This window comes from Ambystoma mexicanum, chromosome 4p (genome assembly GCF_040938575.1).
Source record: "Ambystoma mexicanum isolate Mex_15411 chromosome 4p, UKY_AmexF1_1, whole genome shotgun sequence".
NCBI classification, from domain to species: domain Eukaryota; kingdom Metazoa; phylum Chordata; class Amphibia; order Caudata; family Ambystomatidae; genus Ambystoma; species Ambystoma mexicanum.
In genome coordinates, this window is record NC_090927.1 from 304327144 (window position 1) to 304352009 (window position 24866).

Below are 24866 nucleotides of genomic sequence, written 5' to 3' on the forward strand. Positions count from 1 at the left end.
ATACTCCGCTAATATATTCCCATGTCAAGGGAGTGGAATACAAAGGCTAATGTTTGGACAGTTATAATGCTAAACATTAACTCAACAGAGGTCTTTTGAACTCACAAAGATGTTGTACAGTGTCCCAAATGTGTGCAATGGTTGACTTTTGGTATTCAGTTTTGCATTTTCAAAAACATCAGACATGCTTTTTAAAAAATAAACATTTACTGTGGCCCTTATCTAATTCCTATGGTATCAGATGCTGTTCTGATGTGTATCCAGGTAACCCTTCCTTGCTTTTCAAGTGAATATAAAGAAACAAAGAAGGATAATTTGATTGTGATTTAGGAATGCTTGTATATTGACTATCTTCTGTGTGTATGTATTTTTTCAGGCACTGGAGCCGATATTATATTGGACTGCATAGGTGGCTCCAATTGGGAAAAGAATGTGAAGTGCCTCAATACAGATGGACGCTGGATCCTGTATGGCTTGTTGAGCACAGGTGAAATTCAGGGAGATCTGCTGTCAAAGATGCTTCGTAAAAGGGGAAATCTACTTTGCAGTCTGCTGAGATCGCGGACGCACAAGGTAAGCACAGATCAGTCACAGCCTTTTTAGTTGTTGCTGAAAGTTGGCAAGCCACTTAGGCAAAATTATTACCATTGTCTAACGTGGGCTTTTGGATTTGGGTAAGGAGACACACTACTTGGGTTTGTTGTTTCCTTCTTATAGAACCTTCATCCAATCAGACTTGCTCGTGACCTTTATATGACAGTATCAGGCAGACCCTGATTCGATGAATACTCCTGCCACTGCATTCATAACATTAACACATTATAGTATGGCATCAGGGTTGACAAATTGGGCTTTTCCCCTCCATCAGCTGTGCATATCTGGGATACAGAAACATGTACCTTGTCTGCACTTTGGGCTACTTTTAGCCTTTCTTTGCCTTTCGCCCATTTGCAGAGCAATCATCACTTATTATTGTTGCTGTAGAGATGGGGGAAAGGTAAAGGTATTGTTGGGGCGTGCCTGAACGCTTCCAGTGCGAAAGTCAGCTTCTGTGAAATGACAAATGCACTTCTTTCAAAAAGCAGGTTTATTGCATGCTTACGTTCGGGAGGGACTAGTCCGTTACTTCAGCTGAAAAACTAACCAAGTTCTCTGAGCAATACAAAATAGCAGCTTATATACAGTTTAAACAATATACATAATCGCACATATTTTGTTACAAAGTCATCCGCCAACCCTCCATTGGCTAACACAAATACAAAGTAACTTAATCCCCCAACTCTAAAATTCCCATTGGATACTTTCATATGGTACACCCCTTTTGACATGTGATCGTCTTCCATTGTCAGACATGACATCTCTCCACATGATACATATATTGTTCATAAATAGCTGTTTATTATTATTCATACCATGTGACCGAAACCCATTAACTTCAGATGGCGATTGTACAGAGCTATTATTTCTTTGGAACAACAATAAAATTCAAACCCGCTGGCGTCTTAGTATTATTTTTCCATCATTACCTCCTGCAGCCTTACTTGCCACTGCCATTTCATACCATATAATCTTTAACCCACAACCTGCTTATTTCTTTCAAAGCCCCTAACACTACGCGCCTGCATGTGATTTATTAACTAGCCCTTCCTTCGCCCTGCGATGCAAGTACCTACGTGCGCCCAAGAAAATTGCCACTTGTATCTAAAATTCAGTCCAACCATAAAGACTCTGGAAACATGGTTTTGCATCCTGCTCTGCTATGCGATATTATCACAGCTGGCCATATGCGGCTCGCTCCCATCCCCCAATTGTGACATAGGTCATGCTGCCTTTCTATTATGACATAGGTCATGCTGCCTTCTAGGCCAGCTGAAAATCAAATCCCCTTCCCTGCAAACAAATAAATTGTGGAACTTACATGGATTTTTATACTGAGTGAAAACTCTTGCACGTTTCACGTCTTCATATACTATAATGTTTTTATATTTTGAGCTTTTGTCAAAACCTCACATGTAAAATGTTTAGAATCTCTCCATGTTAACTTCTTTTTGTTCCCATGTGCGCATAGCTTCACGCCTCATGCCTCTAAGCGCTACAAATGGTACATTGCACAATAAACTATATCCATGCCCCTGCTACTGATGTTGCTGCCTGCTGCGACTCACAAAATGTGTCCAACTAAAATACAGACTAAGCCGCATTAAAATTCTTCTAACTACATTGAACACGTATTTACTTGCGACATCGCGTTTAACCCAGCCACACCATGGCCTAGTACAATGTACGCAGTGTGAACCTCTTTCCCGTGTTGGGATCTAAAACGTGTACCCCAACAGTATCCATTGGGGATGGAGGGGACGGGGGGGTTTCATTGGGAAGGGGTAGATTAGATAGATTGGCCATTAAACAGTGCGGGCAGCATCAAAGCTTTTAGAGTTTACAGCTTTCTGCTGGTTTAAAGCTTCTGTGCTGCATGAGATCACTACAGTGGGTGTGCATGTGCTTTTGAGAGGAGAGACATTCACAGTGGTGCTTGTGGAGCAGAATGTATTTATAATGATATGAGAGGAGTGGACAATATCCTGTGCACCTACCCTCTGTGTTTAGTCAAAGAAAATCATATTCTCTTTTGTTTTTGCAATTTAATACAATTGTGTGGCCTGGCAACAGACCCTAGCAATGACTGATATCCACTAGTCAGTCAGCAAGTAAAATTAGATAACGTGGGTATGGTAGGTTGCTTGCGGCTAGCCTTTTAGTTAAAGTAGAAATTCGACAAGTGAACTTTATAAAAAGTAGTTTATTGGTTTTAAACCAAAGTTCGTTTTTTAATTGTTAGAAAATTGCCAACATACTCCAGTTGGAGGCACGTGCAATTGTTTGCCCTTACCTAGGCTTTCTCAAGGCACAGTTACACAATATTGTATCGCACACATTATTACTGTATGTCATTCAATTAGTACACTCCTGCACATATTTTACACTTAGTAAATAAATCAAGTAGATTAAACCTTTGATTAGTAATCATGCACACAAATTTCATACATAAATGTGCGTTCTATTCTGAGCAACTGATATTGAAATGGATATGCTTCGTAGCTCTATTGTAGGAGGGGGACAAAGGGGAAAATAAAGTAGACTAGTGTTAGGTTAGGGTTAGGTATATCATGCGTGAAGTCAAATGGTGTCAGATACTAGTGTCTTACCTATGAAATCAGTTCGGAATCTGTTCTTCCTTCCTAGGTCAAAACCTTAGAATGTTATCTTTTATAATGCTGCCTATTGATGATTCCACAGTGATACCAATAGTTTAGTGCATTTTGAGGTGCAAATTTTAAAGAAATGCAAAACCACATTAGTCACCTTTGAATTATTCATGAAAGGCGGCATGAACATGCTAATGGACTAATTTGGTTTGCCTTATGTTATTCAGAGTCAGGGATTCTCATGGATTAGTTAGTGTATCTTCTTGGCAATAAATCCAAGCGTTCCTTCACATAGTATGTCTGGTATGGTATGGTATTGTTTATTTATAAAGCGCCTGTACACGGGCAAGCGATTCAAAGCGCTCAGGGAGGGTGGGAACATGGGGGGGAAAAAACAACAGTCGCTCAGAGCTCTTGAAATTCTGAAACTATAATAGTCTGCACAGGCAGAGTAACACTGGAAGCTATAGGTGAAAGTGGCAATCACACGTGCATTCTTCTGTAAATAAGTGAGACTGAGCATTAGTCTGGTTTGCCATGCATGATGCCCAAATAAATGCGCCTGTTTTGCTGCCTAGTAGCATATTACCTTAATTTTACATTAAGCTGCGTGTTGGGGTTAATTATCTTAATTTTACTTCCAAGTACTCCTCATTAGGATTTATCTGCAATTAGATTGGACTAAGTATTAGTTCATTTGAAATTAGGTTTATCCCATTTAATGTTAAGAAGCTTTTAGCCCATTATCCCCTTACCTTCATATTGGTGGATGGTCCTTGTTGGGGCTGAGTTCTTTCAGGATGGCAGCGCTCCGCTTGTTGCTAGGCCGCCACCATCCTGAAAGTGAATTTTAAATGGCTGCCGACGTGATGACGTCATCCGCCATGACGCAGTGACGTCATCACCGTCATTGGCAAATTTTAATCTTGCTGCAATCGTGGGAAAATACCCTTTGTTTAAGTTTGCCTTTTTATTGGCATTCGTAATAATACAAACAAGTCTGTACATGCCAGTATTCATTATTTACTTAACATATAAGTCATAGCTAGCTCAATATATATTGTCAGTTTCCTATGTCTTTTAAGATTACGAATTGTATCCAGCTCATTGGTTCACTGCATCTCGATACCTCTACACTAAAAAGAGTTGTTCCTAATTGGCTCAGTATAACTCACCTATAGTCCGTGTGATTGCATACTAAGTGCCTTTGGTCACATGAGTTATAACGATTGGCGACATTTAGCTTACTTGCTTCGTTTATAATAAGAGGCAGTGTGCAAGGAATTCTTGTTGGAATATTTAGTGATGCCCATTATGGTCGGTATTGATACTATAGGTTTTTTGTTTATCACGCACAAGTCAATCTCCTTACCAATTATTGATTAAAGAACTTCAGCCCAGAGGTGGTGGTTGTTACTGATGACACTAATCATTGTCAAATTAATTTTAATTTGTTGGGTTCAATAATTACCATGAGGGTTTACTAACTTTAGTATTCAGTTCAGCTTGATAGTTCATAATTTTATTCTGCCATTGCAGTCTGATGTGGGTTTAGAGAAGGTTCTTAAGCGATGATTATCGCAGTTATAGCCTTTATGTCTTGTTTGCGGTGTTGCATGTCCCAGTCCACCATAAATATTCTGTAGAACCAGAGGTTCTGTAGAATCCAATCTAAGTTTCTAAGTAACTTCTTTAATAATTGATAGTGCTGTTACATCACCAAAAACCAAACATACCTCACCTAATTATAAACATACTACAATTCCAACAGTTGAAAATCCACTAATCCAAAATGATAATACAAACACATTGCCTATTACAACTAATAGCACTATTAGTACTATGTCAATGGTACAAACTACTCTTAATGCACCCGAAAAGAAAAAACATCTTAGCACTTCTATTTCTAAATATAAAACTTTGGATATAAATAAAACTAGAACAAGTAATGTCCCAATAACAAATCATATTACATCAGCAAATAAAACACTTAAAACATCACTTTTAACTAGTAGTACTTTAAAGTCAAAGTAGCATGGCACAAAAAACTGATTGACCTATTACTACTACTCCTTTAACTTCTATATCATAAACTTCAACAACTGAACAAATACACAAGTAAAAATGTGTAGTACTGACAGTAGTCAAAGCATTCCAAGCACTACTACTAGTAAAAGCACCACCCCAAAAATATAACTACCTCTGAAACAATTCCATTTGGCAAATTAAGGTCTTGGATTTTGGACTACTTTGTAACTCGTGCCACAGATGATGTGTGAAATGTAACTGAAGTAATTTGCACCATCTGCAAATCAAAATTAAAAAGTGGTAACCCTCAAAAATATAATTTAGGAAATTCAGCAATGTGTTGGCACATGCACAAGATAAACATGACAAATATACTTTAGAAAAGTTTATCAATATCAAACTACCGAACAAACGTCAATGAAAAAAAACCTCTTTCACTGTAGTTAGTACAACACAAAAGGCAAATACTAAAAAAAAAAAAACGTACTGAAACTGTAGAAAAAGAACCTGGACCTTCGAAAGTTCACAAAACGTATCAAGTTGGTGATTTTGTGTCACTTCCAAATAGAGGCTGCAAAAAACGTGGAACAATAATTGTAGTGGGAGAAACAAATGCAGCTATTTATATCATCAATTAAGACATTCTTTTAGAAAGTACATATTTAGTAACACCAAATCAATTTTACAAATGAGTATACATTTTATACCAATTTAAAATAATTAATTCATTAACATTAAAAAGGCGCACAGCACATAATATAGTTTTTATTGTGTGTTATGCCTTACAAAACATATTCACTCTACAAACATTACTAATTAAAAACATTTAAAATAACCAACATAAATGAATGAATAACATGTAAGTCTACTTTTACATACCTCCTCAATTTCTGGTGATTTTGGTAATGATTCCCAGAAAACATTTAACAAGTACACACAATTATTCTTATTATAGGTACAAGAACCTTTAATTGATATTTTCCAAAAGGTATTATACATAAATACACTAACGTTACATTTGGTATTTGCAATTACTCTTTTTAAAAATATTATTTTTGTAACAACCCCAACATACCCCTTTAGGCCATCCGTTATCTCCAATTTTAAATTTGAAAAAGAGTCCAATTGGGTTTGTGTTGGTTTAAGCTAAACTCTTTTGTAAAAAAATGTTTTCTCAAATAATATATATATATTGCTTCATATTCTCACTGATTTCAAAGATTATACTTCATACAAGTTTCATTAGGGCCTCATTACAGTTTTTGGGGATATTTTGGGTGAAATGCTACCAGCAGTAATTACAACCACTACCAGAGGGATTTAAAAAGATCCACCCATTTACTGAAATACCACTGGCTCAGTGGTAATAGTATTACTGGTTTACTGCTGACGACATTGAATGAATACCACTTGCTTAGTTTAAAAAATATTTTGCATCCCTTTTCATCCTAATATTGATGTGAAGTAGTTAGATACTAGTGCAGGTAAAGTATTTTGTGTGAGAGAGAGTGGTACTTCGTGAAAAGTGTACAGCTGTGATTGGGAGAGTCTATGTAACAGTGAATGGTAGTGGTAGTAAATGAGGTAGAAAAGGGGCAATGGGAGAGTGTAGAATGTGCAGGAAATAAAGAGCGTGCTAGAGTAGTAAGGTGGAGAGAGAATGAGAGAGATTGGCTGGGAGAGTGGCGTAGTGAAGGGTACAGAGGGAGAGAAGAAGGTTGAAAGTCTGAGGGAGGAATGGTAGGAAGAAGGTGCAAAAGGTAGATGGGAGGAGATTGTGAAACAATCTGAGGGACAGAGGAAGAAAGAGATGGAAAGTGAGAGAAAAACAGAAAGGGAAAGAGAGAGAGAGAGAAGAATTTACTTTTGTAGGAGCGCACTTAACCCTCGGGCGTAAAGGCGTTGGTTACAGGCAATGGGCGGTAAGGGACGCTAATTGAACAGGAAGGTCTTTAATTGTTTCCAGAACATGCTGAATGATGGCTCTGCCCTCGTGGCGGGAGGTAGCGGGTTCCAGTGACAGCAGAGACAAGAAAACTGGAACCACCAGCTTTAGAGCGATTGAACCTGGGGATCAACAAGCGGTTAGAATAGGTGGCATGCATTGGCCTGGTGGAGGAGGGTCTGGGTAGTCTCTGGGCCAGGTACCTGGGGGCAGTGTTGACAAGGCATCGGTGTGTAATGGTGAGGATTTTTAACTTGTATTCTTTTTCTAACGGGGAGCCTATGAGCATCTTTTCTTATTGCAGAGATATGGTCATGTTTGTTGAGGCCAAGGGCAGCTCGGAGGGCATTGGTCTGTATAGTTTGCAGCTTGTTTAAGTTTCTCTCAGAGGTGCCCCCGGGAGAGCATTGCAATAGTCCAACTTGGAGCCAATGATAGCACGAGCGATGTTGAGGCAATTGTCAGTGGATATGAAGGGTCTGCTAGCATTGATGAGTTTTGTGGCATACATGGCTGAAGAGGCAGTGGTATTGAAGTGGCGCAACATGCTCAAGGTGGCATCTAGGTGGAAGCCGAGCCTCTTGACAACAGGAGAGATGTGGATGATGTGGTTATCAATGGTGAACGATTGGTAGGATGGGCTCAGTTTGGCGAGGTGGGCTGGGTTGCCTACGAGAAGGAGTTCTGTTTTCTCATTGTTGAGGCACAGGAGGTGGGTGGCCATCTAGGCTCCAGTGGTTTCGTAGATGGAGTTGACTTTCTGGGAGTCCAGGTGGTAGTTGCCGGTGAGTGGGATGAGGATCTGAGTGTCATGAGCATAGTTTGTGTACTTGATGCTGATGGAAGCAAGGTGGTCAAAGAGCGGCATGGTATAAACATTGTAGAGGGTGGGTGAGACACAGGAGCCTTGGTGTATTCTGCATGTAGAAGCTGTGGGGGTTGAGGGGTGATTGCCAGAGAAGACTTTGGAGGTGCGGTCAGCAAGGAAGGACGCAATCAACTTGGTTGCAGTTGTTGAGAAGGTATGCGAGATGGGCAGAGATGGTAAGGTGGTGAAAGAGGGTGGAATGGTCAACAAGGTCGAATGCAGCAGACAGGTCGTCAAGCTGGTTCTTGAGGTCAAGTAGTACTGTTTCTGTTCTGTGTCCAGGGAGGAAGCCGGATTGACAAGGGCTAAGAATGAGGTTTTGCTGGAGGTGTTGCTGGACTTGGATATAGGCAGCTCGGTCAATGATTTCTAGCAGGAAGAGTACTGTGGTGATGGGCTTGTACATGGTAGGGATAGCTGGGTCAAGTGAGGGCTTCTTGAGGAGGGGTGAGATCCAGGATTCTTTTAGCAATGTGGGGACTGAGCAGGAGGCAAAGGAGGCATTGATAATGGCAGTGATTTGCGGTAGAAGGTGATCAGCGCAGTCTTTGATGAGTGGTGCGGGACAGGTGTCTCCTCTACATCGAGAGGTTTTGAGGCCTTTTAAGATGTTAGCGACGTTGGCTTCAGTAACTGGATGGAAATTGAAAAGGGGTATGCTGGTGGTGCGAGGGAGGAGTGGGGGGTGCAGGGGGTGATAATGGTGTACAGCTTCAATTGGATTTTGTTTTGTAGTAGGGCGATTTACACCAAGTGTCGTTCTTGATAACAGTGAGGGAGACACTGGCGATTCTAGTTCACGTAGAATGGTGAAGAGCTCATGGGAGTTGGACTCAGCATTCGCAATACGAGTGTTGTAGGCAGATGCCCTAGCAGCTTGGATGGCTTTTTTGTAGATCTTAGAGAGGACTGTGAAGCAAGATTTGTTCTCTGCTGAAGGGCAACTATGCCAGAATGGAGAGAGGGAACAGGAGCTGAGAGGTGAAAGCAGAAGAGTACGAGGGGGGAGATCGGAGGAATGGGAGGTGAAAGAAGGTGGTAAGGTAGGAGAAAATGAGAACCAGAGCGATCATAGGAAGAGGAAAGGCGAGTAGAAAATAGGGAGACATAAGATTAGAATGGAAGTGAGAGGGAGGGAGTGGGTGAACTGAAGAGTGGTTGAAGAAATACAGGCAATATTAATTCTTAAATACCAACATTTGGGGAAGACTAAAGTAGGGTATCCCTTAGAAAGTCCCAGAGGGAGTAAGGCAGATATGGACTTTTCCTTTAGACACCCTCACGGTAGAGAGGCTACTCTACACAGGAGGGTTTACCGATCTCTAGCGTTCACACTGACTTTGAGAGTGAGAGATGCCTGTGCTAGGGTGGAGGGAGCCCAGGGGGAACTGAGAAACCAGTTAAAAGAACTCTTTAGTCACATTAATCGGCAATCTAAAACACAGCATGCCAACAAACAAGAAGCTTGTTAATAAAACAACTGTTTAACCATCTTTCACATTTGTGCATTTGTGACAGAGTAGCTGCAGCATCATGAATGTGTTGTAATGGCAGTGATGTGGGCACCAAGATCATACACGTGTTTTCAATGGAAATGCAGGCCCTTCTCATGCTGAGCCCAAGCACTGAACTCTGGTATGCCCCAGGGATCCGCCCTTTACACGATTCTTTGTAATATTTACCTAAGACTCTTAATGGACTTTCTACATCAAACTAAGGTCTCCTTTTTTTAACTATGTTGATGATGCACACATTTTAGTCGACTTCTCAGGAGATGACTCAAACACACCTGAAACAATAAGACAGTAGCGTCTGGTCTCTATCAGAGGCTGGATGGACACCAGTTTCCTAAAAACTCAATCCTAGCAAAACAGAATGTTTACTAGTAAATGAGAAACCTAATACTTGGTCGTATCTTTTTGACCACCCTCCTTTGGTACAAGTCCAGACCCCAAAACCACAGTAAAAAACATGGGTATCTAACTAAACCAAGAGCTTACTTTAAAGAAACAAATCTCCTCAGTAACAAAAACCTTTCTCATGCTACTAAGAAAAAACAGTCATACCCTCCAGTTTTTTTCCTTCTCCCATCAGGTAGCAGTCGTCAATTCCATCATCTCCTCACAACTGGACTATGGAAACGGCTGCTATCTGGGGCTCCAAAAATGCACAATATCGTGGCTGCAAAGAGTTCAAAACTTAGCTAAAAGACTCTTATCGAAGCCAAGAAAATACTACCATATTAGTTTAGCGTTACGGTCAATGCACTGGGTGCCAATCCAGAAACTGATCATATTTAAAAGCATGCGCATCATCCATAAAAGCCATCACCACCCCACGGTCACTTCATTGGCATCCATATTCATCTTATATCGACCGCGTCGCCATCTCAGACCCACTCTGGATACCTACCATCCCAAAGTACAAGAAGGAGAGACAGGGTGGTCGCACCTTCTTGGTCCAGGCCTCCAGAATCTGGAATTATCTTGCAGCTACACCTTGCAATATAACTAACCTCCTCTGATTTCGGAAACTGCTCAAAACCTACTTATTTGATCTACCTCCCAGTAGACCACTGCTAAAATAGCTGAGTATATGCCATCAATTTATTTCTACAGGGCCGTGACACCTTTGGGTAATACAATGCGCTTTTCAAAACTCACATAACATAAATTATGGTCAAAGGCTTCATGAAAATGTTGTAAAATGTGCCTGTGTACTTTTGGTGACTTGGTGTCTCTTGTATTTTGTCATGTATTACCCTGCTGAACTGAATGTAAATTGTATATTTTCTATCCAGTTTTTCTCAAAAACGGTCCTGCAAAATGCACAATTTCAATCCAACTTAAAAAAAGAAAATTCTTAAGGGGAATTGCCCTTCCATCACTATGTGGATGGGACACAATGGGCCTCATTACGGCTATGGCGGTAGCCATGCCGCTATTGGCGGCATGGCTGCCACCAAAACCGGGTCCGGGTTCCCTGAATGGGGAATTACCGGGCCATTCCAAGTTTGGAGGGCCCGGTAATTCCCCCTACAGGGAACCCGGGCCCGGACCTTCCCCATTCCCATTTGAGCCCCTATAGGGCTCAATGGGAATGGGTGCAGGGAGCTAACAACGGGCCGATTACGACCGGCCCGTTAGCTCCCTGGTCCCCTCGCGGGACCCGGTAAGGACGCCTGGTTTACCGGGACCCGCGAGGGAACCCCGTAATTTTGCGGAATGGGTTTAACGGGTTCGCTTCCATTAGCGGAGCCCGTTAACCCATTCCACAAAGGTTATTTTTTTTTTTTTTCAAAGTATTTTATTGGTTTCGTGATAAGGTAAAACAATACAAACTCGTGAATTGAACAAGTGAAAAAGAGGGAAGGAAAGAAGAAGATGGGGAGAAAGAAAAGAACAAAAGGAAACTTATCTTAAACAACGATAGTCTTCGTGTGATGTAGTAAGTAGAGTTCGTGATGGTGGTTCAGTCCAGAGTGTAACTTCTCAGGAAGTGGAGGGGAACAGCTGCAGGAGGCATATACCTTGTGATGGTGGGAGCCTGTTACTATGAACCACAACAGGTGTTCAAGGGGGCTTATGGTCCGCATCGAAGAGCATGTCCGTCAGAAGGGCCCTCCAGGCGACCAGGGAGCCGCTTGTGGCTTCCCCGTTGGATGTAGTTCCTTCCTGCCAGGCTCTGGTCTCCGCAGCCGTCCACCTCGCCATTTCGTTTAACCAGCGCTCATGTCTGGGGCCCGCTGGCGTCTTCCAAGCCATCGCTATGGTCCTTTTGACGAGTATACATGAAATGTCCATTAGTTTCACGAGGTGTTTGAATTTACTCGGTCTGGGGTATGTACCCAATAGGCACTCTCCTGGTGACCATTCGTATCGCTCCATGCCGGCGTCTCTACAGGATTGCTTGGCTTTCGACCAGAGTGTCATCACTTTGGTGCAGGACCAGAACATGTGGATCATGTCTGCCCTGTCGTTCCCGCACCATGGGCACACCGGTGGGACCTTCGCGTTGAACGAGGCAACTCTGTGGGGGGTCATGTAAGTTCGATAAAGGACGTTCAACTGTATCTGGCCAAATCTGGAGTTTCTTGACACTTTCTTGGGGAATATTAGTGCTCTTTCCCATTCTTTATCAGTGAGCGGGGCTGCAAGGTCTACTTCCCATTTTGCCCTCAGTGTCGCTCCCTTAGGGTTAGGTTTGTCGATGAGCCTGTTGTATAACCTGGAGACAGGTCTCCATCCATCAGAGAGGTCATACATTTCTTGTAGTAGAGGGTCCGAGGTAGGTTCCTCTGGCCAGGTGGGCCACTGATTCTTGGCGGTACGTTTGAGCCTATGGTACCAAAGGAACTGGCCTTTGGGTAGCCCTTCGATTTCTTGCATCGATTCGAAGTCCCTGAACACTCCATCTTCAAACATGTCTCCCCATGTGTATATCGCGGCTTCCTCCCACCTCCTTGCTATGGGGAGGTCTGCCTCCTTCTTGCACACATCTGCCATTATGGGATGGTCCGGAGAGTATGGGTGTTGCACCTTCCTGATGTGGCAAGTCCTGGTCCATATCTGTCTGCCAAGCCCGACGACCATAGGGGTTTCCGAAGAGCAGCAGAGGGGATTCCATAGGGTTTCCTTGGGAGTTAAGTTGGTGTGGGGTTGCTTCAGTAGCCCCAATTCAGCTGAAGATTCGTCTGACAGCCATCTCGTGATGTGACTGAGCTGGGCGGCCAGGTAGTAGAGCTGGAGATCTGGAAGTTTTATTCCGCCTTCTTTATGTGGAAGGGTTAGTGTGGCCAGTGACAATTTATGTCTGTGGGGTCCCCATAAAAAGTCCTTGATAATAGCTTCCAATTTCCTGAAGAAAGGGGGCCGTATGTAATGGCAAATGTTCACAAAGAAGTATAAAAAGCGAGGGAGGATTATCATTTTGACAATCGCCGCTCTCCCCACCATTGCCAGTGGGAGTTTAGACCAGAATTTTATGGACCGTCGGAGGTTGGTGACGGCTACTTCTGTGTTGTGCTCATGTGTCCACAAAGGTTATAATGAGGCCCAGTGCCATCTGTGTACATCCTAGGATAGAACTACTGGTAGAATGAGCGGCAGAAGCTGCCTGCCACAGTCCCCACAAATTCACACTGGGAGAGTAGACTGCTGCTGCAAGACTTCCCTGCCAACTGCCGCATTCAGGTCTTTCATTAAGTTAGCACATGGGCTGTCACTCTTAGTCTTGCATGTTGTGTTGCACATGCTCGAACTTTCTGCTGCATTGTAAATGGTGGGGCACTGTGATGTAGCTTTGCTGTGGGCTTCAACCTGCTGTTCCTACGCTCACTCATTCACCCATCCTCACATTTTCCTTGATTTGCCCCTCCTCACACTCGTTGATCAGTCCCTGTATGAGAATTCCAAAATCCATTCCTCCACATCACACGTGTGCATTTGTCCATTCATGCTCCTCACACTCCTCTCCCCTTAAACTTTCATGCATTCATCAGTCTTCAATAACTTTCATTCATCCTTCCAGTCATTTATTCCTACAGCTTCCCATACTATTTCTTGTCTCAATCCTCACATTTGCATACTTTCATCTATCTACCATGTACGCTCCATGTCCTGTCTTTGAATGACAATAGAATAAGTAGAATTGATTGAAAATGAAATGTTTAACGCATCTCTCATTCACTGTAAAACAGCTTACATAATAGACAGTCAGGCTGGGGCACAGAAAAGACTCCCATGGACCTGCAGGACAGGACCTGCCCTCTGTCAACAAAACAAGTAATCAGCCATGACGCATGGGTATGTATCACACTCCATCTTAATGGATGATAGCCGTATCCCTCCGAAGGCACGGCCATACATCTGCAGTCATCCACTACTTGAAGACAAATTGCACAACAACTCTGCCATTAAAATCCAGCTAAATCCCATGATAGAAATTTGGTCTAGCTGGACACATAATCAGTCTCCTTGACTTGCATACTCTCCTGACTGCCTTCACAGCACCCATCCACATGCCAGCTTTACATGGGTCGCTAGCAGGGACTTAGCCACCCCTACCTACCTACCTTCGCACTGGCTAAAATGTACACACACATTTCTAAATTACTCTGACCAATTTCTCAAATCTTAGACTTCGGTCCTCCAAGGGCGTTCACCTACAGCACTTTGAGGCCAAACCAATGGGGAAAGGCGCTAAACAAATACCATATTACATTGCATTACTTTCTCCACTCTGTCTGCTTTCCCCTCATCATGCCACCTATCTGCCAGAATGTGCCTGTGTGCAAAAACGCAGAACTTGTTTTCACCAGATAACAGCCAAATCTATTGTCATTGTCAATGATTATGTATGTAGGGTAGTAAATGTCTTCCATGAGGGAGCAATGTAATTTTGAGGGGCACAGAAGGACAACTAATGTAGTTCCTAGTAAAATATGTATGCACCGATAAGGTGAAATTATGAACCATGGATTTGCATGATACCAGGAAGAATCGGCCAGAGGCTAGGTGGGGTTGCAGAGGAAAGAGGCTGAGGTGTGCTATTGCATGTGGGCAGAGGGAGTAATGGTAGTAGCTGCGAAAAGAAGCAGAGAATGAGACGCTGAGCTTCGGAAGAAAAGGAAGTCATGAGTGGTAACTGATGATTAAATACTGGTCAGAGGTTTATGGTCTATCCACAATTAGAGGAGGATAAGGTGCAGTGATTGGCACAGTAAGATAGCAGTAGATGATTGGAGGCAGTCATATATGAGAAGGTAGAGGAAAAGAGAATGTGATCTGTAATAGGTAATTGGATACGGAAGAGGGTCATGGGCAGCTAGAGGAGAGTTTTAAACCATAGACAAAGTTCAGCCCAGGAGACCTTTCATGAGCATCCAAGGCCACGGCGTGCGCTCATCATGCTGCTCGGAACACAGGCCTTATGCATAGGTTCCAAGCAGTCTGAGTTGTATGCGCTCCCAACTCTCTGGCTCATGCTCACCTTGTCGTCTTTTCACTAGCCCCCCCCCCGCCCCCCCCACCCCTGTCCATTCCTATCAAAAGATCGGGAAAACTAGAAGGTTTCATCATACATTTTCCAGAGAATCTACTTCTGCCTCTCTACATCGCCTACCCAGGCAATATGGAATGTACAAACGAGCCATGTACCAAGCTCCAGTTGCTTCTTTTATAGTACTTTAATTTTGCTTTTGCATTTTTAATAAAAGAAGAAAAGGTCTGCAGAGTAGCTAAATTCATCCACAGTGCATGGTAGGTAATCTGTAAAGCTAGGATGGAACCATCTAGATATTGACCATTTATGTATGCTAGATGTCTTCTTCCTTCTAATCCTGGGGACTGCAAGGGTTCTCTCCCCCATAAAGGGCAATTTTAGTAGGCTACCCTTTTCAATTTGTGTATCAGGCTGGCCTATTTTATCCATATATCCTGATGGGGTTGCGAGTATTCTCCCCCTATATCTGGTGATGGTTAGTTTTATCCATGTTTGACCCGTTTTTATTGAATGTAACTAGGGTACTGATTCATCTGTTTTGATCTTGTTCTTAAATGTGTTTTTGTAATGTGACGAGATTGTATGTTGTGTTGTACTCTTAATGGCTTAATGCTGAATAAAAAGAGTTATGATGATGATGATGATGAAAAAAAGAAAATGTGTGCTTCCTGCGCTAAACATTTCTTTACCCCCCCCCCCAAAATAGGACTATTAACACCTAGGACTTTATGCCAGGATGCTAGCGGTGATAATCAAGTGGGTGAAGGGCTGTACTGGCTGATAACAATGCTGCTGCCCTTCACTCAGGCCATTACCTCAAAGTGCTGGGCCATTAGCCACTTGTACAGTCTGCCACTGAGACAATCCTATGGGATGTTAGACTGGAGACTTCCTGCAAGGGTTGGGCCAAAAAGAGGTTGGGATGTTGAATAGGAGTTGACATGGTACGCAAAAACTAAGACAATGGTGTGCTTTTCTACCTTAGAGCTTGAATGCACTAGACAATATACTGAGTATTCTGCTGGTGCGATTATAGAGTTGGGACCAGAAGAAGCTGTGAGAAACCTGAAGGTGTCTCCCTGACCAGTCCCCGCGGGTCTGTCATCCATGTGGCCAGGACACAGCCATCGCTATTGGATCCAGTTCCTGGGGGTGGACTAGTGAGGGAGGATCTCCTGTATGGGGGGTCCTGGGGGGGGGGGGAGTGGAAGTGGGACACTGACGGGTGAGACGTGGTATCCCTCTTCTTGTAACCCCTTTTTCCCAAACTACCACATAGGATACTCAAATACTCTACCCCCACCCCCTTTCTGACACAAACACTTTCGCACACCACAAAAGACAACAGACAAACACCAAATCCGTTTACCTCGCATGTCCCAACACCAGGGTCAGGCAAAGTCAGGGTTCACACACACCTGATGGACATTTCCCTAAATGGTGGAGATCGAGAGCACAAGACGAGCAAGGCAGACCGCACGACGAGACAGCTATCCATTCAAAGCATTTCAAGAGGAGGAAGAGGCTCTGAGAACTAAATGGCTGCGGAGGAGAGAAGCGACCTTGCCCTTTCCGACCCAGACCCGCGAGACCACCGCGGAAGGAACCGTAAGACCGCAAACAATAGCTCACGTGTGTCAGCAGATGTCAATGGTACACAGAGCGTGACTAAGCTGATAAGCAGGACAGAGGGAGACGCCTGCTACTGTGGTACCGGCCTTGACTCCAGATACAAGGAAAGGCAAGCAGTTCATCACAGCCAGTGAGTCAAGGGGAGAACCAATAAGAAACCGGACTGTGTTGAATGAAATCCGCAAAGTGGCATATTGAGGAAAGTTCAAAGAACTGTAAATTGTTAGAACTGTAAAATTGTTAAGGGAACTGAATCATCCTCTCAAGTGTAAATTTGAAAGGAACTTTTGGTTATAATTGAACTTATCAGGTCCTCGGAAGCAAGAAAGTCAACCAGCGAAGGTCCTGATAGTGATAGGAACTGTTAGTGGGTCTAAGCCCGGAAGAGGGGGATCTAAGCCATCACACAATGTACTTTTGATAGGAACTCTTTTTTTGTTATTTTTGGAGGCTTTCAGCTCCTCTGAGGCAAGAGACTTTTTGTTGAATAGACACTTAACCATCAAAGGTCCTGATAACCAAAGCTGGAACTGTTGCCTCGTGCTGAGAAAGCTTGAGCATGTGCTGTGCTCAGTAGGCCCACCTTGCCCCATGCTCAAAACACGAGGAAGGGAGATGCCCGGCTACCTCATCCTGACTTATCTTTTGTGAACAATTCTTTCTTTCTTGTGAAACTTATCCCACGATCTTTTTGATATTTAGTTGTCAGGATTGGCAATAGTTTTTTTTTTTAGTATAGACCCTTTTATTTTGACAAGACGCCACTAGGACTGCCTTATTTTGAGTTGATGGTCGTAGCTTGCTCCCATCTTAGATTTAGGTTTCATTTAGGCGTTTTTGCCACCCTACCTATACAGTTTCATAAACACTCTCGAACTGCGATTGCTTGTGTCTGTCTATTCTTGATGCCATGCCTTCCTTACAGAGCATAGATTACCTTTTAAGGTCCCAAGACTGAGGAAGGAAAAAAAATAAGCTAAAGGGCAACAGCTTTGAGGTGCTGTCCTGTTAGTTGGAGAACTAGACACAAACCTACAATTGAGGTAAATATACTGTAGGCATCCCACTATTAGTGCAAACAGGTTGAATCCAAATAAGGGTAGATGCTGGTTCAAGAGATACTGACGGCCATGTTGGTGGATGCAATCTGTATTTGGGTTTATATAGTGCAAACCTAGCTAGGAAGGACCTGAGAGCTGTCCACGATTTTTTTAACAGAGATTATGGAAGGGGAGGTTACAGATTATTGTATCCTGGACAGCCCATACTACAGAGGCGGGATACACCTAGGCGTATTAGATCCTCTAGGTATTCCTGGAAGAGCAGGCTCTTGAGTTCCTTCACGAACTTCAGCTGTGTTGGTGCAGTCATGTTTGCAACCATGATGGTGTTCCAGTAGGCGTGGATGTAACATGAAAGGCATGTGTCCAGGCTTTCTCTTTGCGTGCTAGTCCATTTTTGAGCCTTGCAATGGTCTGGCTCCTAGAGGAGAGTGTCCGACTTGAACCCACAGGTCTTGTGGGCAGGTTTGGTGTTCTTCAGGAAGTGATTGCCTTATATGTGAGGCAGGAAGTTTTAAAATCTTTTTCTGGCTCGGATGGGCACCTCTGTAGTTCTCTTAGAATGGGGGAGATAGATGTGGTCACTTTTCTTAGTTCTGCTTAGTGACGAAGGGACAGATGAGAGACTACAGCATGAAGATTAAAAGAGGAGGATTAGGGTGTCAGACATGTTAAAGTGATGAAGGACAGCAGGTTCAATAAAGGAATTTCCTAGATAGGTAAATGCATTACTCTATGGCGTGTGACAGGGCCATAGATCTGTAGGGACCCCTTTCAACCTAAGGTGGGGGGGGCCTACCAGTGTTTACACCAGTGCCAGTCCCAGAGACAGATAGTGGGAGTTGGGAGGGCCCCACTCCCCATCCCCTTTGCCTAGTTTCTTGATAAGAGTACTACCACTGTCCAAAATGGTGCTGTGCACCCCATGCACATAAAGCACCATTTTGGTCAGTGCCTTTCTCTTTCTCTCAAAGGATCTCCAATGTCAGCAGCCAGTGGACACAGAAAGAGAAAGAAAGCGGAGAGAGGTGTGCAGCATGGAAGTGCGGGTTGTTTGGGTGAGGTCAAGGCAGGCGCAAGAGGACAAGAGTCCAGATGGAGGACAGATTTAGCGGCGGAGTGTGGAAGAGACTTACAAGTAGTGTGTGCAAAGTGAGGTATTGGTTGGTGAGTGAAAGAGGCATTTGGTTTTGAGTGTGCTTGAAAGGGGTGAGAGGAGACTGACATAGTAAAGTGACTGGTAAAATGACTTGAAGGGTGAAAGGAGGGTGACTGGGAGATGGTGTGGGTGGAGTAGCAGCGTGGAGAGGAATGTAGCAGTGTGAAGGGGAAAGCAGTAGCGTGGAGAGGAGAGTAGTAATAGTGCAAAGAGGAGGGTAGTAGTCTGAAGGAGGGGGAGATGGAGAGTAACGGGGATTAAGATTAGAAGTTAACGGTAGAGAGCTGAGAGAGGAACGTCGGATGGACAGGGGAGATAGTATCAGGTAGAGGAAGGAGAGAAGGTGGGTGGAGAAGCACAGAGAAGAGTAGGAAGAGGGAAAGGTGAGTGACATCGAGAGGAACAGGGCATCAAAGGTTTAGAATGAGTGGGGTCTGAGGGTCTGAAAGGCACGACTCATAGCTTACATCACATTGGGGAATCTAGAGCAGGGTCCACCTAGATTGTTGCCTGAGGGAGTCTAAGATAGATAAGGCGTTTTCTTAAAAGCTGTCACACTGAGTAAGACAGCTTGTTAGATAGTAGGAGTTACATCTCTAGTGACAATTTCCGGGGTTGAGGGATGCGTGGGTTAGGGAGGAAGTGCCTGTCACTATACGAGAAAAAGGGGGACAGCCATTAAAAAGCCCATTGATTACAAAATGAATAAAAATCCTTCAACTGTCTTCGAGAGTTAGTTTATTCTTGAAGCCACCTGTGACAGGAGTTGGGAGTTGTGAAGCAGGGAAGTAGAGATCTGATGGTTAATCGAAAGCAGTATCACGAGCAATGCCGATATAGAAATTATTATAGTACAGCCCAATGTGTTACAAGTGAGACAAATGGCCTGATGCACAAGGACCTGCACTAGAGCAAATCAGAGATGCCAATTAGCATCTCTAATTTGCTCGTGCTACCTTGCATCTGATTCTCGAAGAGTGAAAAGTGGAGCAAATCTGAAGATGCCTTGACCATCTCCAAGATGCACTTGAGCAAGTCCTTGGAAATCCCATTTGCACTTGAGCATCTCTTAGATGCTTCAAGCATCTCCAGATTAGCTCTAGCTTTAGGCTTTGTGAATTGGGGGTAAGGTGCCATGTGCAAACCAGGAATGCTTATGGGCATCTCGGATTTTCTCCCCAATGCAAATCTTTGATTTGGGCCCACGGAGTGATAGGCATTAGTTAAGTATTCTGTTTTAATGTTATGTTTTTTTAGCATCCATCATTATTGCAAATCTATATCCATACCTAAGAGCAATTCACGAGCGCTGCATTTGCAGATTTATATGTCTTCACTAATGTTACCTCTGCTTGCCCATTTTGTATTTGTGTCTATGTGCTACAGTACAAAGAAGAGCTGGTGGCAGCATTTACAAAAGAAGCCCTGCCCTATTTCTCTCCAAATGAACAACTGCAGCTACAACCCATCGTGGACAGCATCTACCCGCTGCAGAAGATTGCTGATGCACACAGACGCATGGAACAAAACCTGAACACCGGGAAAATTGTAATTAACCATAATGCATAAGAGAGACCGCAGGGCGAGTTGGTTCTTTTAAAATGAATTGAAACCCGTTGTAGAACTGTTGTTAAAAACCTTTGTGGATGTATAGATACAACCTAGGCTTCGATCAACGCACAGAAAATTGTTTCCACACATCTTTATATAAAAAGCTGAATTTATGTATTTGTGTGTATGTTTGTCCGGCTATACATAGCCACACCGTTGAACCCACGTCTACCAAATTTTGCATGGATTCCTCTTTTGTCTGGTGCAAGATTGCAGTCTGTTTGGATGCAAACAATTCACTCCGTAGACAGCCTCATTTACTGATGCTCACCCTGATTCACTACAGTAGGTTCTAGAAGGATGCAACAATTGGAAAAGTGTCTGAGGCAAAATGTTCGATGTGTTGGTTAATCCTTTGAAATGTATTACTAATGTATACAGTTCGATAGTGTTTATTAAAGCATATTATAAGGGAATTAAAAAAAAAAAAAAGTTTTGTTATCACGCCACTCCAAATATGGGAAATTGCACGGTTACAGTTCACTTAAATTCATTCACGAGAAGAGAGCACAATCAATCAATCTTTCTTGGACATTTTCTCAAATAGGCTGAAGCCATTGAGTGACAGAAACATACCACACAAAAAACGAACATCACTTGGAAAAGCTCCATCTGATGAAAAGCGAAAATCAACATCAAGAGCTTGTGAAACACAACAACAAACAGCGGCACGACTTGCCAACCAGAGGACAAGAGCAACATCCTCCAGGACACATGAGATACCACTCGATCAGGACACGGGCAACGCTGGGTACCCCAGCTAGTAGATAATAAGTAGCCTTGAATATATTGACTCTGTTTTTGTGTTTCTTTACTCTACCTTCTGTCCATCTGTGAAGGGGCTTTTTGATACCTGCCTCTGGGGTATGCCAGTCTGCCAGCTCCTGCCGATGTGCCCATATGGAGACTACACTTCCCTCATATTGCGTGCAACAGAGTAGAAAACTAGACTAAGATCCAAATAGGGAATCAAACACGCCATTAAGTGCTTACCGGGACATATGCCCATGCACGCAGCACCCGCTCGTTGATGATGTACCTTCTGCAGGCATAGGGCTTTCATTAACGTTTAGATAAGAAAAGTAATGACTTCATTTTGGACACCAGATATCTTACAGATCTCTTCAAATAAAAGCAATCATGAATGTTAAACCATAGTAAACGACACTTGTGACAACATTTTGCAAAATTTGTATATTTTAGGTTACATTCTAGGGTCATTCATTTATTGAGGCAATGTTATTAAATCCGGTCCATGTAAAGGGACAAGTGAATGTGAGAAACATTTATATTAAGCTCCTATACCTTTTTTTACTTCATTTATCTGTGGTTACCCCAGGGGTGGCCCCATTACACATATTACTTAGAAGCTATGGTGTTAACTGGCGCAGTGCCAATACATTTTACATTCTGTTACCAGTATGGGGAAAGCCTTTCCACAAATCGGGTGCTATACTTGATAACATTACACAGGTGAAGCCATGTAATGATATTAGAAAGTGCTTTTGGTGCACTTTTTTCCACTGACTGTATCTATGCAAGTAACATGTTTGTAGGTGCGAGGAATGTAGCAAGGTAAGAGGGTCAAATGTAAAGTGTGCCCCAATTTAAGAGAGAAAAGTGAGGAGGGGAAAGGGCTCACAGAGGTGGAAGAGATAATAGGTGTTGAACTGATCATGCAGTGTAAGGTGGAAACTGAAGTGCAAGGTAAAATCACAGGTATTCTAACAGAGCCATCAGACAATCAGCCAAGCCTGGACACACACATAAGCCTTCCACATGGAATTTGCCTGCCTCTGTTTTCACAATGTACAATAATTAAAATATGCTTGACAAAACAAGCTGATGTTATTTCCGTTGTCCTGATACATTTTGAGAGATTAAATGCATGCATATTATAAATAGGAACACTTGTTTTTCCTGTGTCTTGATTTTGAGGCACTTGCCACAATGACCTCTACACAAAGGCTCCCATAAATGCATATTATCATCGTGATCACCAGCAGCACCCGTTTATAAAGCGCTACACATTCACAGGGGGCATTTCAGCACAGCATTCCTATTCCTTCCTGTTCTTTGCAAAGCAATGTGTTGCTGCTAGACGGTTTTTCTACAGATTGGCAAATACAACATGTCAACTTCCGTCCAGTCTACAATACTTCTTTCTTATAAAGCGGGAATATGGCATGGATGTAGGCGAAATCCATGAAGAATGGCCCTATATGATTCGGAAAGATCAGACAACCAAATCAGTTATCCTTATAAAGATATCATTTTTTAAAGATTTCTTATTGATTTTTTTTCACTTGCATATGTGGTTCATGGGTTTAACTTAGAAGCTTCTATCATAAAAAAGACAGATGAATGATGGCTGCATTGAAAGTGAAACACTATGAAACAGGTTAGTGAACAGAAAAACGACTGCAAATTAATATAATTTTGCCTCAGTCACCTGATATCCAGGCCTCTCAAAATTACTAGTGGCTATCAGAGTCCTTCGTTGGTGTTAAGACGCCACACGCTGACACTTTGTTCACCTTTGAGCCGAACATCTCCGTTCCTCTATTCAGTACCACACTGCACCCAAAGGTCCAATGAGCCCTGGTTCTATTACCAAACTCTCTCTGAAAAATGCTCCCCTTCCAGGATTCACCCCCGATCTCCAGACTCCTGGGGCAATGCGTAATACAGGCTGCGTAGCACCAAAGCCAATCACAGATATTACCCATCATTGACTGACCACACCCATTTCTGACTTCCAGATACCCCTAGTTCCCTGGTGAAGATGTTTCCTATCTCTGAGAACTCCGCAATCCATTCTATTATTTACAAAAACAAAACCCTTGGTATGGGCGGTCGAATTACATCATCTCGTCGGGGGGTAAATCGACACATCTAATTACTTCTTGCAGTAATGCTCGAACAGCCCACCAATACCTGTGCAAATTTGGGTTGGAAAGGGTATTTATATGCGAAATCATGGTTGTATTATTTGTCGATGTGATTAGATTGCCACAGATATTGGTCTTTTAAAATATAGTTCATTTATTGCAGTCTAGACATTTGTATCATTCACTGCATGTAACAGCATTCACTGCATGTAACAGATTGGTTCAGGCCAATCTATTGTTTCCAGAAGAATATGGTCCAGCAAACACTTGTTGCACGCGTTGATTTGCTACTCCTCAGAGCTATATTGCAAAGGGGAAAAAAAAAAACAATTTCCATGAATAAATATTTACTTGAAATAAAGGTGCAAGGAATTAATAAAAATGAAGCTTGTCTCGCCTAATGAATCTATAGTGGTATTCAGAAAGGTATGTGGAGGTAACAAGAAAATATGAAAGTTCAGTTAACAGCCTAAAAGTCATAAAGTATATATACTATTAGTACCCAGCGAGGGCGCAATCAGAATGCAAGAGCCATTCTGATTGGCCCTCGCCGAGTCATTACCAAACCGGGAATCCCTCTGTCGGGATTCCACGGCCTTTGTCCCCGGCAGGGGCGTGGCAACTCCTCAGCCAATGAGGAGGCTCTAAGCGGGGCCAACCCCGCCCCGCACCTTCACACAGCTGGAGGCTTCCATCATCCCCTATCGGGGACGCAGGTACGTTTTTCTTTTTTTTTTTTCCCCTCCCTCCCTTCCGCTGTCCCAACCCCACTTCCCCACTTACCCTCTGCTTCTTTTTTTTTCTTTTCGGGAGCGGACATGCTGGGAACACTTGTGTGCCCAGCGCGTCCGCTCCCGATGGTCGCCATGGAAGGGGAAAAGGGACTCCGTTTTCCCTTTGCATGCCGGCCATTTTCTTGGTCGTTTATTTTCTTTTTTTCTGTCCAGAAACACTGCTGCGTTTCGGGACAGAACAAAATGCTTTTAGTGCCCCGGTCACGCACATAATGCGGGCCGGGGTACTAATAGCAATATGACCCTCGCGGCGGGGGCATTACCGTCTCGGGTAATGCCCCCGCCGCTCGGGTCATATTGCTTAAGAATTCGTTTTCTAATGAAGGCCATACTGCTGTATATCTAGTCCTCCTTCTGGGGCTGGCTCTCTACAGGCTCAAAAAGGAATGACCAGCTGCCACTGTGCTCAAAGAATCCTGGTGTTTAGATAGGGCATGTAGTGTTGTCTATTTCTCACTACAGTGTTCTGGGAATAGGCGCACAGATGCATAATGTAGCCCCCCAATGTAACCTGTGCACATTCGTTATCTTGCACATTAACCAACACATGAAGCGGATCACAGTCTTGATCTGATATTTGATTAGTATATCAACATAGCTATTTTTGACTATGTACCACTCTCCTGTTTAAACCATGTTTTCATTCTCTTTGTCAGGTAGAGGGGTCTG

The 24866-nt window shown here is 43.2% G+C and overlaps 1 protein-coding gene across 2 annotated transcripts in view; it reads left to right on the top strand.

The window, feature by feature from the left end:
* The window catches only part of TP53I3 (tumor protein p53 inducible protein 3), a 207928-nt gene extending 184143 nt beyond the window's left edge, over nucleotides 1-23785 (top strand). For both annotated transcript variants that reach the window (XM_069605866.1, XM_069605867.1), the window contains 2 exons: nucleotides 377-573; nucleotides 20288-23785. In XM_069605866.1, coding sequence (XP_069461967.1) covers nucleotides 377-573; nucleotides 20288-20470 — 380 coding nt within the window. In that variant the 3' untranslated portion in view covers nucleotides 20471-23785. The remainder of the gene's footprint in view (nucleotides 1-376; nucleotides 574-20287) is intronic.
* Nucleotides 23786-24866: the final 1081 nt, after the last annotated feature.